At 31.9% G+C, this 15,125-nt stretch overlaps 1 protein-coding gene across 1 annotated transcript; it reads right to left on the reverse strand.

Moving 5' to 3' along the window:
- Nucleotides 1-703: 703 nt before the first annotated feature.
- LOC129921506 (solute carrier family 12 member 9) lies at nt 704-14,284 on the reverse strand. Its single transcript, XM_056003359.1, has 11 exons — nt 14,135-14,284; nt 13,622-13,898; nt 7,898-8,032; nt 7,507-7,844; nt 4,721-5,842; nt 4,510-4,658; nt 4,256-4,447; nt 4,006-4,194; nt 3,835-3,931; nt 1,210-1,343; nt 704-1,137 (listed from the first exon to the last, which is right to left on the reverse strand). Exons 2-11 carry the CDS (start codon nt 13,896-13,898, stop codon nt 939-941), a joined length of 2,832 nt encoding a protein of 943 aa, XP_055859334.1. The 5' UTR covers nt 14,135-14,284; the 3' UTR covers nt 704-938.
- Nucleotides 14,285-15,125: the final 841 nt, after the last annotated feature.

Below are 15,125 nucleotides of genomic sequence, written 5' to 3' on the forward strand. Positions count from 1 at the left end.
CCAAGCGCGGTATATAGTGAGGCTCTTTTGCTAGACCCTTAGCTTGATCGAAATGGATCGAGTTGTGTTCACCTAGATGATCGAGTATATGCTCACATATGGCAGACTTTTTCCTTTGTTTTTTGCTAACAGCGCTAATGTGCTCTTTCAGGCATGTAGCAAAACTCCTCTGAGTCTGTCCTACATATGAAGAACCACAGCTGCATGGTACTGCATATACTCCCGGTGTGACTCAACGTCAAAACTCACCATCATTTCTTGATTTTCTTAAATAACCTAAAATGTTTAAATAAAAATATTCATTTTTTTAGAGGTGCAACAACATTCACAATATTTCAAGATTTTGGTGTACACGGAATGGTAGTTAGTTTATTTGCAAAAATATAATTTTTTTTTCGGTAATTTTATAAAAACAAATCGAGAATTTTAACAATGCTGAAATGTAGGTACGAATTAATACAAAAAATTGTGTCATATAAATGATAGATAGCAAAAACAACAAGAGGAACTTATTTTAAATATTTTTGTATAGTTCCATTTTGTTTTAATAAATTTAGTATAAAGAAATTAACAATTTTGAAAAAAAAAAATGTTCATCTAAATACTGTTAGGATCAAATCACATTTGTGTTTTAATAACTTTTGAGTGCATGCATATTATCCAAAGAATATGCGTTTAGAATAAAGTGCGTAAAACAATAATATTTAACTAAGTAATCGAATATATTAACTCAATGCAAATGCTTAAATACATATCATTTGTATACCTCAAAAAGGCTTTCTTATAGATTTTACTAATAATTAAATAAACAAATCAAGTCAAATTAAAATAATAATAATCAGCTTATAGCTTTTGTGTATAATAATTTTGTTATGTATGTGTTGATCAGGTCCTTACAATCTATGGATATTATCTTATGAGTAATTAATAGTTAAATTTTAGAGAGTTGTTGAAGTAACAGTGCTTATGCCATGTACTAAGATTGTTGGAGGAAGTTCTGCAGTTAGTTCGGAAAGTAATTCCATGTAACGTTCACTTCGTTCTTCCCAGTGAGGTGCGTTAGTATTTGGTGGTGCGGCAAGATAAATGAAAGATACAGCCGTTTGGTCAGATCTTTCGCGAATGATTTGATTAACTCTATAATTACAATTATAAGCAAGATTATAAATGAAAAATAATGCAAAATACAATATAATTATTGTTAATTACCTTTGCATGTATAGCTTTGAACGATTAAGATTTTCTTCAGTGATTGGTTCAGTATCATATTCAGCACAGTTTGTAAACTGTTTGAGAATAGATGCATGACGAATAAAATCAGTATTTCTGCTCCATTCACCTATCTGTAAAGCAAAATAGAAACAATTTTGGATTTAATTTTTTTTTTCTTATTTTGTTTAAGTAGACATTGGATAATTATAACTATATTATTGGTCTTGCTGAACTTTGAGATTTATTATATCTTTATAGAAGTTAATATTTAGTTAAAAATTGCAGTATTTACAATAACACGGTATTTATAACACTGAAAGAGATTGATTATATTGGTTCTGGAATCTACGAAATATGATAACATATTTTTAGAGAGAAAATTAGCTTTTCCAATCTTAGCTTTTACAATTCTTCATCAAAATTTCCTGTCAATTTCCTACGATATTAGCTGACAAAAAGTTGAACATAGCGAGAGTTTTCTGAACGTGAACAACTTTTCACCCGGAAAAAATTTAATTTTATGTAATTTAGTACTAATTTTTTTTTTCAAAATTCAATGTTTTATAAGTTTTAGTCAAAAACAGAAAACTGGATGCAAAAATGTTTTGTCGTTTTTTAGAATTTAAAAAAAATTAATTTTTTCTACCTTTTTGTTTTGCTTTAACGTGGCTATTATTTATGGTAAAATAATGAAACATTAACATTTCTTCTATCATTTTGTAATAAATAATATGAGGATACAATAAAGTGACACAGTATTGGATTAACCCTGAAACCTGACAACGCCTGAAAACTGACCTATGAATTCTCTTATTAAGTAAAGTGCCCTTCATATGGATATGCAACCTGCGTCTAAATTGCTAATAGTCGTTGAATTTGACATTTCATTTATATGAGTGGTCGCAGAGAGCTGCGAAGTGTAATACAAAAATTTGAAGTTAAATCAAAGTGAGGCTAAATTCGTGCGAATTATTTGTCAATAGCTTATGGAATGCGTTTTGTATTTGTGGACTGCGAATTTACATTTGACAGTTCGCAGATCGGAGTTGTTGGTCGCATAGAAAATATTTAAATGTGTTTATTTTGCAGGTTTAACTAGTTTTATTCAATATTCTATATTTAAATATGTAAATACACTACTGGAAAAAATTAAGGGATCAAAAAAAAATTCCAAATTTTTGGGCAAATTTCAACAGGCCGTAACTTCGAAAGAAATGGTCGTACAAGAAATCGATAAAGAAGGAAATTAGAGTGTCTAGTTTTTGGATTAGAACTTTAAAAATTTTTAACCTCTGCGGTTTTTGAGTAATCGTAGGAAAACGAGCAACAAAAAAATTTTCAAAATTTTTTTAGTTTTTTTTTTTTTGGTCTACGGGCGTGGAAATTTTTTTTTTAGCTTAACCACTATAAGGATCGGATACTTTGTTCATTTAGCTTTAATTTGGTTTTTTGAACACCTCGATACGTCCACTTCTCGCCGAGATATCGGTCTTCAAATGGAAAAGGATCCTTTTGTGTTTGATTATCGATATCTCAGCAACCAATGATCGCACAGAAAGTTAAAGGTGGGTTTCAAGAACTTGAATGAATTCTCCTTAACGGCTAGCCGTTGCTTTTCCAAAAAAAATTTTTTTCTTATTTTCACATGAATTTGAAAATGCAACAAAAAAAGGGCTTTTGGTGTTTTTTTGGAAAATCGAGCGCTAGATCGAAAATATTGAGGAAACCACTAATGTTAAGTGTGCCTTTCAGTTCAATATGTGCACAAAAACCCTACAAAAAATTAAATTAATCCAGCCAGCCGTTTTTTTGTTTCACTCGATCGAATTTTTGAAAAATTAAAGGATCACGTTTTTTGCTTTTTTTTAAATGACTTTTTTTTTAAATTTAATTAAAAGGAGATCAGTAGAATCAAGGAATACAGCTGCGGAAACGCGTTAAAAACGATTGGGCGATAATTTCAGAATTTTTATATGCCGTTATTTTTTATCACAGAAAAATAATTGAAAAACACCTCTCCACAATTTCGAAAAATTGTTACATGTCAGGTTTTAAGTTAATCGGTCCATCCGTTTTGGGATCCACTTTGTTTGCACTCTAGTAATCGTAATGTCTCGTTTGATTTTGTCTCAACTTTTATTTGTTTTTATTGCGAATGATTTTAACTATTTCAGTGTTGGTGGTTAGTTATGAAACCACCTTTTCAAATTTGTTTATGTTTTTTTCGATGCCATCTGGCGGATTTTTTTTGCATATCCCTTTACATAGTACACTTTTCAACACAGTTCATGTTAGTTTTAATTTTTTTTTGAACATGCAGTACCTACTTAAATAAAATTTGTAAATTTCATCTTTCACTTAAAAGTGTGACTGAGAGAGTTAAGTGTTTAATTAATACAAATTGGCATAACAACTTAACATTTTCTCATTTGTTTTCCAACGGAATGAAGTTCCATACTTTCTTTGGAGCTAAAGTTAATTTAAGAAGTTGTTTTGTTTTCCTAACAACAACTAATTTTGTGTTTAATTATTTTTATGTATTTACATTTACCAAATTATAAATAAAAGATTTTAAAAATGTAATCAATTTCACCTCTAAGAGAAAATTCGTATGGGGCTTACCTCAAATATATCAGCAACAATTCTTAAATTTTTCAACGACTGTTGAAGCTTCATTTTAGGAAACATATCCATTTGTGGAATTTGAGTATCAAATGAGCTAAAAAAAACAAAAAAATAAAACACATAAAATTATATTTCTCACAAATTCTATTAAATATTTAAAAATCAAACCTTATATTCGATGAACTTTCATTAGCCTCACAAAGGAAAACACGTAACGTCAATCGTTTCCATTTCGGTAACATATTAATAATGCATGCCAGTTGCATCATAAACAATGAAACCACATCAAATGGATTTTCACTTTTTGGATCGAAAACATTAATTGGCCAGACGTCGATATATTTTATATGATTGCTCCTTAACAATTTATTTTAAATCATTAAAAAAAAAAACTTTAAATAATATTGCGATTCCTTACTTTGAAATGAAATTCTTATCCAGTTGATGGAAGTGTCTGCATAAACAAATATTTTTCTTCATCTTTAATGTATCACAGATAATTGAAACATAATCCTGAGTGCTCATTGGCTTCTCTTCGCGAGAACTACGAATGGGAAAAGCTTCGAATTCTCCTTTGTTGAAGTCCTTAGTTTTGTAAGATGAATTTTCACTAAAAGATAAAAACATTTTATACAGACAAAAAAATGCCAAAGAAATAAAGAAACAACTTACACCGTGAAGAAATCCCTTGGAATTTGTGAATCATAAAAGCCCATTATAATTGTATTTGGTTTCATAGCTCCAATTCCAGATAAACGAATCAAGTGTTGCACTCCTTCTCTGATTGAGTTGGCGAGTGTTACTTCAGCAAAAGCTTTTACCTGTCGACAAAATAAAAACATTCATTTTGTTTTTTCTCAGAAAACTTAATAAAACACTTTACCTTCATGTGATCCAATAATGATAGCCACATTTGATTTTCTTCAATTGTTGGATCTGTAATTGCAGTGCAATCACCGACCTTAACATGACCAATCACATAGAGACCACCCTTTTTCATGTCATTGACGAAATCAATAAGTGGACAACAAGAACGCGGACTCGCGACCAAGAGTAACATTTGTGGTCTCCAAAATTTGACATGTTCCTTTCGTGGATCCAACATAAGTAGATACTTCCTCACTTGATGGAACATCAAAGCCTGCGAGATAGATCCCCATTGAGTGCCTTGTGATGCTGGCGAAAAGATATGCAAGGCAATCACAAGAATTAGACACAAGATGATACTGGACGACGCGTATATTGGATTAATGACAAACATCATAACCAAAGTTCCCAACAGCCCAATCAAGCATGTATGCCAAGTAAAGTATTTGAAGAGTGGCCGGAAGTTTGGGGCACCAGTGAGTTCAATTCCCAAGCAAGCTAAATTTGTTGACAAGTATGACAACATAAACAGCACAGAGTTAATTTGAGCAATAGTATTCAACGATCCAATTAGAAGAATCGCTTCCACTAATACCCAACTGGTGAGTACAGCTACAATTGGATTGCCTTTCCATGTTCCGCAAATAACAAAATTTAAAACTGGACCAAAAACTTGATCTTTTGCTAGAGCTTCCAGAATACGACTTGATCCGATTTGATTGGATAATCCAGTTGAGAAAGTCGCTGTTAAAATTCCTATAGCTATGAATGGAGGCCAGAAATTGACAGGCATAAGGAACAAGTAATTGTTGCATAGTAGATTGTGAGGTGTTGTCAGTGCCATGAGTAAGGATAACATGATATAACAAACGAAGGTAAAAGTAACTGCAGATAATGTGCCAACTGGAATACTTCGAGAAGGACTTTTCAGTTCGCCAGACATATTAGCTCCGGCCATAATTCCAGTTACACCAGCGAATAAGACACCGAATGTTACGGCAAAATTAACAATTTTTCCACCCGAAGTATAATCTGGTCCATAATGTTCGTATAAATTTCCTTTCAAAGTTTCCATAGATAAACCGGTGTAGTTGAAAACATGCGAAACATTTAATTTATTATCTTCGGGAATAAGAACCTGAAAAAGAGAAGAAAAAAACAATGAACAAGAGTGTTACTGTCATCTAAATAGTTTTCATGTAAAAAAAAATCATTTGAAAATGGGTTGGGGGGTCAAAATCCCGAAAACCCAAAATCCCAGAGTCCCGAAAATCCAGAAACCCAAAAATCCGAAATCCCAAAATCCCGAATGTGAAAAATTATATAAAATGAAAAAAAATTGGACAAATTTTTCAATTAAAGTTTCAGTGAAAAGTCAATTTTGAATAGTTTTTACTCTTTTCTGTTTTCGTGATTTTGGGGTTTTAAAATGGATTGGGGTCAAAATCTCGAAAACCGAAATCCCGAAAACCCAAAATCCCGAAAACTCAAAATCCCGAAAACCCAAAATCCCGAAACAAAGAATCCCGAAAACCCAGAATACCGAAAACCCAAAGTACCGAATGGGATCCCGAAACCCGAAAAATTACACTGGTCAACAAAGTTTTTGCCACAAGAACCAAAATATACTCTTCTTGTAGTTTTTAGGGTGCTGAATCCGAATCTGAAGTCAGAAAAATTTGATTGGCCTTCGTTTTTGAAATATTACCGTTAGAAAATGTCAAAAAACGTAATTTTGGCTGTTTTCGAGGTTATGTTTTTATGTAGAGTAATTAATTGTGAATAAATTTGTAACGGTGCCTATAAGAGCTAGTTTTATTCTTTCAAAAAATGTTTAAATCTTTCCGATATCTCTTTTATTGCCCGAGATATTTTAAATTAAAGTAGCGGTCTTTGAATCAGAAACAACACTGGCCAACCAAATTACACTTTTTTTGCCACAAGAATCAAAATATACTTTTCTGAAGGTTTTTGGGTTGCTGAACTCGAATCCACAATCAGAAAAATTTTATTAGCCTTCGTTCTTAAAATATTACCGTTATAAAATGCAAAAAAGGGTTTTTTTTTTATAACGGTTTTATTTCAAGAACGGAGGCTAATAGAATTTTTTCAATTGCGGATTTGAGTTCAGCAACTCTAAAACCTTCAGAAAAGTATATTTTGGTTCTTGTGGCAAAAATTCTGTGACCAGTGACTTAAACTTTAGATTAAGTTTAGTTTCTCTTTGACTTATTAAATGAAACTTAAGATATCTCGAGCAATAAAAGAGATATCGGGAAAATTTCAAAAGTTTTTGAAAGAAGAATATCTGTTCTTATAATAACCGTTACAAATTTGTTAATAATGAATTACCCCACATAAAAATAGAACCTCGAAAACAGCCAAAATTAGGTTTTTTGACTTTTTCTAACGGTAATAATTCAAAAACGAAGGCCAATCAAATTTTTCAGACTTCAGATTCGGATTCAGCACCCCAAAAACTACTAGAAAAGTATATTTTGGTTCTTGTGGCAAAAAAAAAGTTAAATTTTGTTGACCAGTGTTATTTTATATAATTTTTTTCGGGATTTTGGGTTTTCGGGATTTTGAGTTTTCGGGATTTTGGGATTTCGGTTTTCGGGATTTTGATCCAATCCAAATTAAAGAACTATTTAAATTATATTGCATTATATTAAGAATCGACCTATCAATAATTCAGGGCTAATCAGTTAAGTGACTACAAAGTATTGAAGTTTTTACTCGAGATCTATGTTTTGATTTGGTGTGAAAAGAGTATTATTAACAAACGAATAAATTACTTACCGACATTGGACCTTTGGTAAGAAAACTTATGTAAGTTGAAAACAAACATATTGTCACGATTCCAAGAATCATGACTGAAGTTTTGGCAAACATTGTAGCTCCAATCAAACACACAATTAACATAGCCGTATTGATAATCGTACAATAGAAAAATCGCCACCATGGCCCGTCAGGCAATCCGGGACTACCTTTGGTGAAGTAACCACCGGGACCAAAATTTTCCATAATACCTTCAGTACATCCAGTAATAGCCATCGCACAGCCAACGACATTAGCCAGAAAGAAAAGTGTACCAATAGAACCTCCAAATTCCAAGCCGAGTGTTCGACTTATCATAACTGAAAAAGGAATTTTTTTAAACCATATTTGATTGGTATTATTTTGTACTTACAATATACTCCTCCACCTTCAACAGCTCCATTCGTGGATATAGCACAAACAGACGCCACAGTAAATAGCAGAATTAGATAAGCAATAACAAACTGAAGGAGTGTCACATAGAGTCCTGCATTACCAACAATAAATCCTGAAATATAATAAAAGAAAAATTCAAAAATGATACTTTATATTAACCGAAATTCAACAGAATTTAATCTGATTAAAGAGTTTATTTTCGCCATTTGAGGGCATAGCGGGGAGAATATTACGGATTCGGGGAAATTTCTCAACGTGGCAGGTTTGATCAATGCAAATAAATGGACAAATTTCAATATTACATATTCTAGGCTTTAAAGACTGCAGTCTGTCATAAATAGTTGTGTTTTATTCACGAAATATTAAATAAAAAGATATCGATACCTTCACGTAAGAATGTATTAAGCGACATTTCTAAAATTGTTCAGGAAACGCAAAAAACAACATTATTCTAGTGAGGAAATGTATGGGAAAAATAATTTTATTTTCTCTCTAGTTTGTACCAAAATGGTACAAAAAAGTGGCGCTTTACTCATAGTATATTTCGAAATCTAAAAGACATTTTCGAAAAAAATGTGGCTTAATACATTCTTACGGGAAGGTATCGATATTAAAATATCTCAGTTGTGACCATTTCTATGAAAAAAAGTCAATTTTACAAATTTTGTACTTGTACTATTGTTATATTTCCTTTGCGCCGACAGACTAGGCTTGTGTCATTCGCGAACGAACTAGTTCAATGAACTAGTAGATTCCGTTGAACTAGTTCCAAGTCTTTGCGAAGCAAAATTGGTTCTCTTACTCCAATTCATGTTTTCGAGGTTAAATAGCATGAAGTCCTTTTTGCCAGTACCAGCGTTTCTTCATCACGCATTATCACTAATCTAATTTCTGAGCAAGAACAAAAAACAAGTAGAATCTTGGATTAAATTATGCTGATTATATGAAAGCAAAAAGACCTTCGTCTAGACTTCCGGCAGGAAACAGAGATAGTTCAGTCAATGAGGAGTCAAATGCAGGAGATATGAAAAAGTTGTGACGTCATATAAATTTGGATGCAGCATTGAAGAGAGGTTTGTTCTGAGTATAAATCTCACTTTACGTATAATTAATTGGTCTTGTGGGGCGTCGGGTATTTTGAAGAACGCATAGGTCCCAACGACCTTTTCTGATTATCTTTTTTTTCTCTGATTATTTCCTTTTCTTATGGGAGTTATATTTGAAAATATCAGCACAGCAAATTTGAGTTAATATTTTTAATTAACGTTAGAGTTATGTATAAAATAAAGGTAAATGAGATACTTTGCGCTACTCTCACTCGGTCTTAACGAAAACTTATTACCTGAGCATTTCTTCACATTTATAAAACCTGATCTAAGTTCATAACGCGGTCCTAAGAAATAATTCGTATAAAACTGGTCAATATTTTGATGTTTGAAATATTTTTTTTTTTATATTTCAGCAAATTAAAAAAAACATAATGGACAAAAAACGTTAAAAAAGTTAGTATAAATAAAGCTTAAGAAGACCCAACAAGAAAAGAAATTAAAGCTGAATCAAGAAGTGTCAAAATCAAAAATGGAATGTTCTTATCTATTAAATATTAAAAGCTAATAACCAGTCCACCACCAACGAAGAGGAATTTCTTTAATAATCTGGGCTAGGAACGGATGAATCACCAGTCTCCTACCGGAAGAGAAACCATATTCAGTTAAGAAATAAAACAGACAGTTCGCGTTTAGATTTTTGCATCTAAATAATTTCAATAAAAATAACAATTAAAAAAAAAACGCATTCCTGTTTTTGGTGTGTTTATGTCTCTTAGATGTCATCGGTGCGAGGGACAATATTTTACCACGTACCACATAGCCTGTATAACTATTTGAAAATATAACAGATATCATGTACATATTTTGTGATACCATAGCTTTGAATACAAGAATTGTTGCCCTCCTCCCAAAAAATGGACTCGAAAGATCCTACTTTGAGCGAATGTTGTTTACATTTATATTTTCATAAGCCATGGTTTTCTATAAAAAATTAAAAAATCTATTGTGTGTTTTCTGCACGTAAAGACCATCTTTCTTAACTTGGTTTTCACTTTTAGAAAGATCGAACAAAGTCGATATACTTTTTTAGAATTTCTTCATCAAGAAGTGTTCTTTTGTCCTTTCTTCCCGTTCCGGCATTGCATTGTCATTTCAGGTGTTTTTGGTAAATTTTTAAAAATCGTTCAAATCATTAAAATCACAAAAAAGCACTTGTCAGGCGAAACAACACCCAAGAAATTAAAAAAAACTGGCAAATTTTTCTTTACAAAAATAAAATGAAAATGAATAATCGAGTATTAACCATTAGACTGCCGATTTTGAGGTCCTAACAAAAACCGAGTCTTTACTAATACTCGGTACCAATTTGAAAGTACTAGGACTTAGTACTTTTTGTGAAGATTGGTATAATAACTGATTGATAGATAACGGGTACTAGCCGATTTTGAGAAGCTATCTAGAACCTAGTCCTAACTTGTACTCGGTCCTAAATTGACAGTTTTAGGACCTAGTACTTAAGTGAAGAAATGAGTTTATATTGATTTAAATACCAACTTTATGACTAGGACCGGTATTAGCTCTAGGACTCTATGAAGAAATCGGCCGTTAAACATTTAAAACCTTATTATTACATAGACTTATTATTACTCCTCAACTTTCGAAATTACTTTCCAAAATCCATCCAAAATACTGTCCTTTAAATTTTTAAAACGATGCCACTCTTTGTTCTATAAGAATGAAGACAGACAAAAAAATTCTGGAGAAAGCCCCCAAAGACTTTTTATAGGTCATACCAATACTACACTCCTGCTCAAATTTAACGCACATCATATTTATTTTACAAAAAAGTCCTACTATTACTTTATCTCACAGTATCGTGGTTATTTTCTCAAATAAGACAGGAGTTAGCTTAAATTGAAGGTATGGAATAAAATGTTTGTGGGGAAGATTTGGAGAGGTATGCTGAAGTCTATCTGTCAACCCGCGAACCTTTTAGAGATGAGTCATAAATTTTCATGGAGTAAAATCAGCTTTACAGCACGTACGGAGTTAGTGAGATCTCCTAGACCTAATTTAAGTACCCAAAGATACTTGGCTGATATTCTCGAACAGCATGCGGTTCCAATCACCCATAGATTTGGTCCACAAATCAGTCTGATGCACGATAATGCATGCTAGAGTGGTTTGAGAATATCTTCATGATTAAAATGTGCCACCTTTGAATTGACCACACAGATATCCGGATGTAAATTCAATAGAACATGTCTAGGAAATGTTGAAAAAAATGCATTTGCGGCCGAAATCCACCTCCAAGCATTCTTGATTAACAGAAAACTGCAGTGAAAGAAAAGTTACAACAAAACCTTCAAAACTTAATTCGTGGAATGAATAGACGACTCCAAATTACCATATGCGCTAGAGGAGACAATGCCAAGTATTGAAAAAAATTATTGGAAATAACTGTCACGCGTTTCCATTTTTTAAAATTTTTTTTCTTAAAAAACAAAAATTATTTTAATATCAGTTTTCAGACCTTGAATTGCTAAATTTGGTTTATCTTTTTTTTGGTTAATAATACTGTTGCAATTTAGCATTTTTCTGACTTGCTAAACAATAAGCAAACACAAAAAAATACAACAAATAATTTTAAAGTCATTTCAAACAAGATGCAGGGGTATAACTAAAGAAAAAAAAAGTGTGCGTTAATTTTGAGCAGGAGTGTATATTCAATGCATTACATATTTAATTCATATTGTTGTCGAATTATCTTTCTAGGACAATTAATATAAAATAAAAATATGATTAGTTTTCAGAAAAACCTAGATTAGGTTGGTACCTACAGTGCTGCTAAAAACATTCCGGATTTTTTTGTCATTTTCATCAAATAAAATTTAACTGCAACAAAATATTGTTTTAGTATTTTTTCTAGGTCGTTCATATATCAATTAAGCAATTTCAACAGAAAATAATGATCTTTAACACATACAAAAAATTTAAAAACTGAAAAATGAAGTAAAGTAAAAACTAACCGGATTTTTTAATGTTAATGTTCAAAGTTAATATTTTGTTCAGAAAACTTTGATTTCGAAAAATGCTCGGCACGAACGAATCTATGCTATTAGTCATTTTTCAAAGCTCCAAGTACGTTAGTTGCTGAGGTGTGCTTTTTCTTCTCTACCCGTCACTTAAAGATGGCCCACAAATTTTTTATCGGGTTCAAGTCGGATAATTGTTAAGGCTATTCCAAGCCAGGAGCATTGTCTACACCGAACTACAGTTTACGAGCTTTTAAGAAATGTTGGCATCATAACTTACAGAAAGAGCCAATATAAAGGCATATCTTTCTCCTTTTATAGAGCCATTATCGACTTCAACATCTCTCCATTCTGGAAATGATCCATAATTCCGTTGGGGTAAAGGGGTAGAGCCTGCAGCTAGAAAAACCCCAAACTATCAATGATCCTCTGCTGTGCTTCACGATAGGGATATTGTTTTGGTTTCAAAGATGTCCATGTTTGAGCGCCTGGCTTCCATTTTACAATCAGAATAGAACAAGTCAAAATTGCTTTTATCATTGAAAAACATATTTTTCCGTTTTGTTATATAGCAATTCAGATGAGTTTTTGTAAATACAACCAAGATGAAGTATTTTTATTTTAAGATTTAAAGTGTTTCTTAAGATCCTTTCATTGCCTACCTTTTTAGACAATGCCTAGTATTAAGGAATTGCTTTTTTCCGAGCGGAAAGAGATTAATACCAAATCTCTCAAAGCTTTCTTTACTGTACTTGATGTTGATGGCAGATTAAGCTCCTCACAAATCTTTTAAGAAGTCGGAAAAGGATGTTTATCAAAAAACTCATTATTCTCCTATCAGTTTTTATGGATATTTTGTTATGGCATCCACCTAAGTGATCTGCTTTAACTGATTTTTCTCCTTTTACTTTTTGACGATATCATACTCAATCTTGAAGTTGCAATTTACAACATCCCAAAGGGATAACATTTTTTTTATTTCAGCTTGAAAGTGTTCTACGACTTATTAACGAATTTTATGACTACAATGCGTTTTTTCCATTATTTCATCAAATAATTTATACAATTCACAAAGACAACAACTTTTTTGTCACTGCAAACAAAAATTTTACAAAAGTGACGCTTAAAACCGTTACCTCAACACCGAGATCCTTGGAAAAACCGGTTAGTTTTGCACAGACGAAATTCTGACTTGCCTTTATTTTAAATTTTTGAATGTTTTAAAGAACATTTTTTTGTGTTCAAATTCCTTAACTGATATATTAACGATCTAGAAAAAATATAAAAACAATATTTTGTTCAAGTTTTGTGTTATAAAATTTTATTTGATGAAAATGACAAAAAAATCCGGAATGTTTTTAGCAGCACTGTATATAAATGCATTTGCATTTTGAAATAATAACAAGAACAAAAAATGTATGTATGCATAGCCCATTGACTATACTATTATTTGTGTGCATTAGAAATGTTTTAACTTAAAACTTTTTTATATATAACTAAAGATTTTTTCCGAATTTGGTGATTCAAAGAGATCAATGAATTATCTAATAGCAATATGTTATTTGTTATTTGTCCAACAATATTTTATGTCTTAAATATTTAATTATTTCGACTTACCAACACGAATAAATACCAAAGCACTAAACATTGAAAGAGCCACTGGCGAGAATACTCCAGCAAATGTACCCAATGTCCGTCCATTTCTTTCCGGGTCCGTCATTCCGAATTCCACATATCCATCTGCGGATTGTGGAGTTGGTGGTCGACGCATGGGAGCATTGCCACCATTACCAAATAAAGATCCAAATGTTTGAAACATATTGGATCGAGCTGAAGCAATGGGTGACGTCTCACTGTTGCCCGTAACGTCGCTGTTTATGCTACGCCCATCCATCTGTGAATGATTATAAATAGAGTTTGCTTCATGGACAGATAAACATTAACTTGATTATTTAAACAAAAAAAAAAAAAAGAAGTTTTATTAAGTTGTTCTGACGCCCACAATAGAATATAAGAAAGAAAAAAAAAAACAAAGACTTGGTAGTGAAAGCTTAGAAGAAATTTATGTGTCTTGGTCTAATGAATCACTGTTAAAGAAAATTAATATTTTTACAGTACAATTCAACTTACAATACAACACAGAGATTGCTTTGAATGAGGCTGCTAAATGTTGATTTTTATTTATTTTTTATTAATTAAAAAAATAAATAACAGTGATTTTCTCTAGATAAAATTCTTTCTTCTTTTTTTCTTTGCGGAAATGTATAACGAAAAATAAATACCATCAGCTGTCATCGATAAAAAAAAACGAGTGAATTCAGGAGTAAAAAATTATTGGTTGCGTTCAACACTTAAGAAAAGAACACATCGGAGAGGTATGCGGAAGCGGTACAGGTAATTGTATGAAAAAAGTTGAAACTGGTGGAACGTCAACGTTCTCGTGTAGAAATTATTTCATACAATTGCCTGTACCGCTACCGCATACCTTGTCGGTGTGGTCAGACCTTTGTATAAGAAAAAAATTCCAAACTGGATAATCAATTATGGCTGTGTTCCTTTGGTCTCAGCAAAGTACGTTTAAGTACTTCTGAATCCATTCAAAGACATATTTTCTATAGTAGAAATGGTGTTGAATACAACCAGAAGTACTTAGCAGTAGATACTTAAGGCGAAAAGAACACAGCTATTAAGGAGTGGAATTTTTTCATACCATTAATATGAACATGGCGATTTAAGGCTGCATTGGTTTTAACAAAGCTTTTTACAGCAAAAATCTACCAAATATGTGATTCTACACTTTTCCTTTCTACGTATTAAAAATTCAATTTAACCCACTTAATGAGCGTGAAAACCCAGAATTAAAAGCAAAATTAAAAACAAATAATTATACTTGATAAACAAAAGTTATCTGAAAATTAAAAAAAAAAAATCAAAAATCTCATACCACAAAAAATTGTTTCCGTGTTTTGGATCTTTTTTGAAAGCGGCTATTTTTGATTCAAAGGTTGCTCAAAATCGGCTCCTTGCCTCTAAAATATTCTGGCAAAACTGCATACAAGTACCCGTACCGCTACCCAGACCGTTACCGCATACCTTTCGGTGTGGTCGAGCCTTCAGGCTT

The sequence above is a fragment of the Episyrphus balteatus genome, chromosome 1 (genome assembly GCF_945859705.1).
Source record: "Episyrphus balteatus chromosome 1, idEpiBalt1.1, whole genome shotgun sequence".
Taxonomy (NCBI): Eukaryota; Metazoa; Arthropoda; class Insecta; order Diptera; family Syrphidae; genus Episyrphus; species Episyrphus balteatus.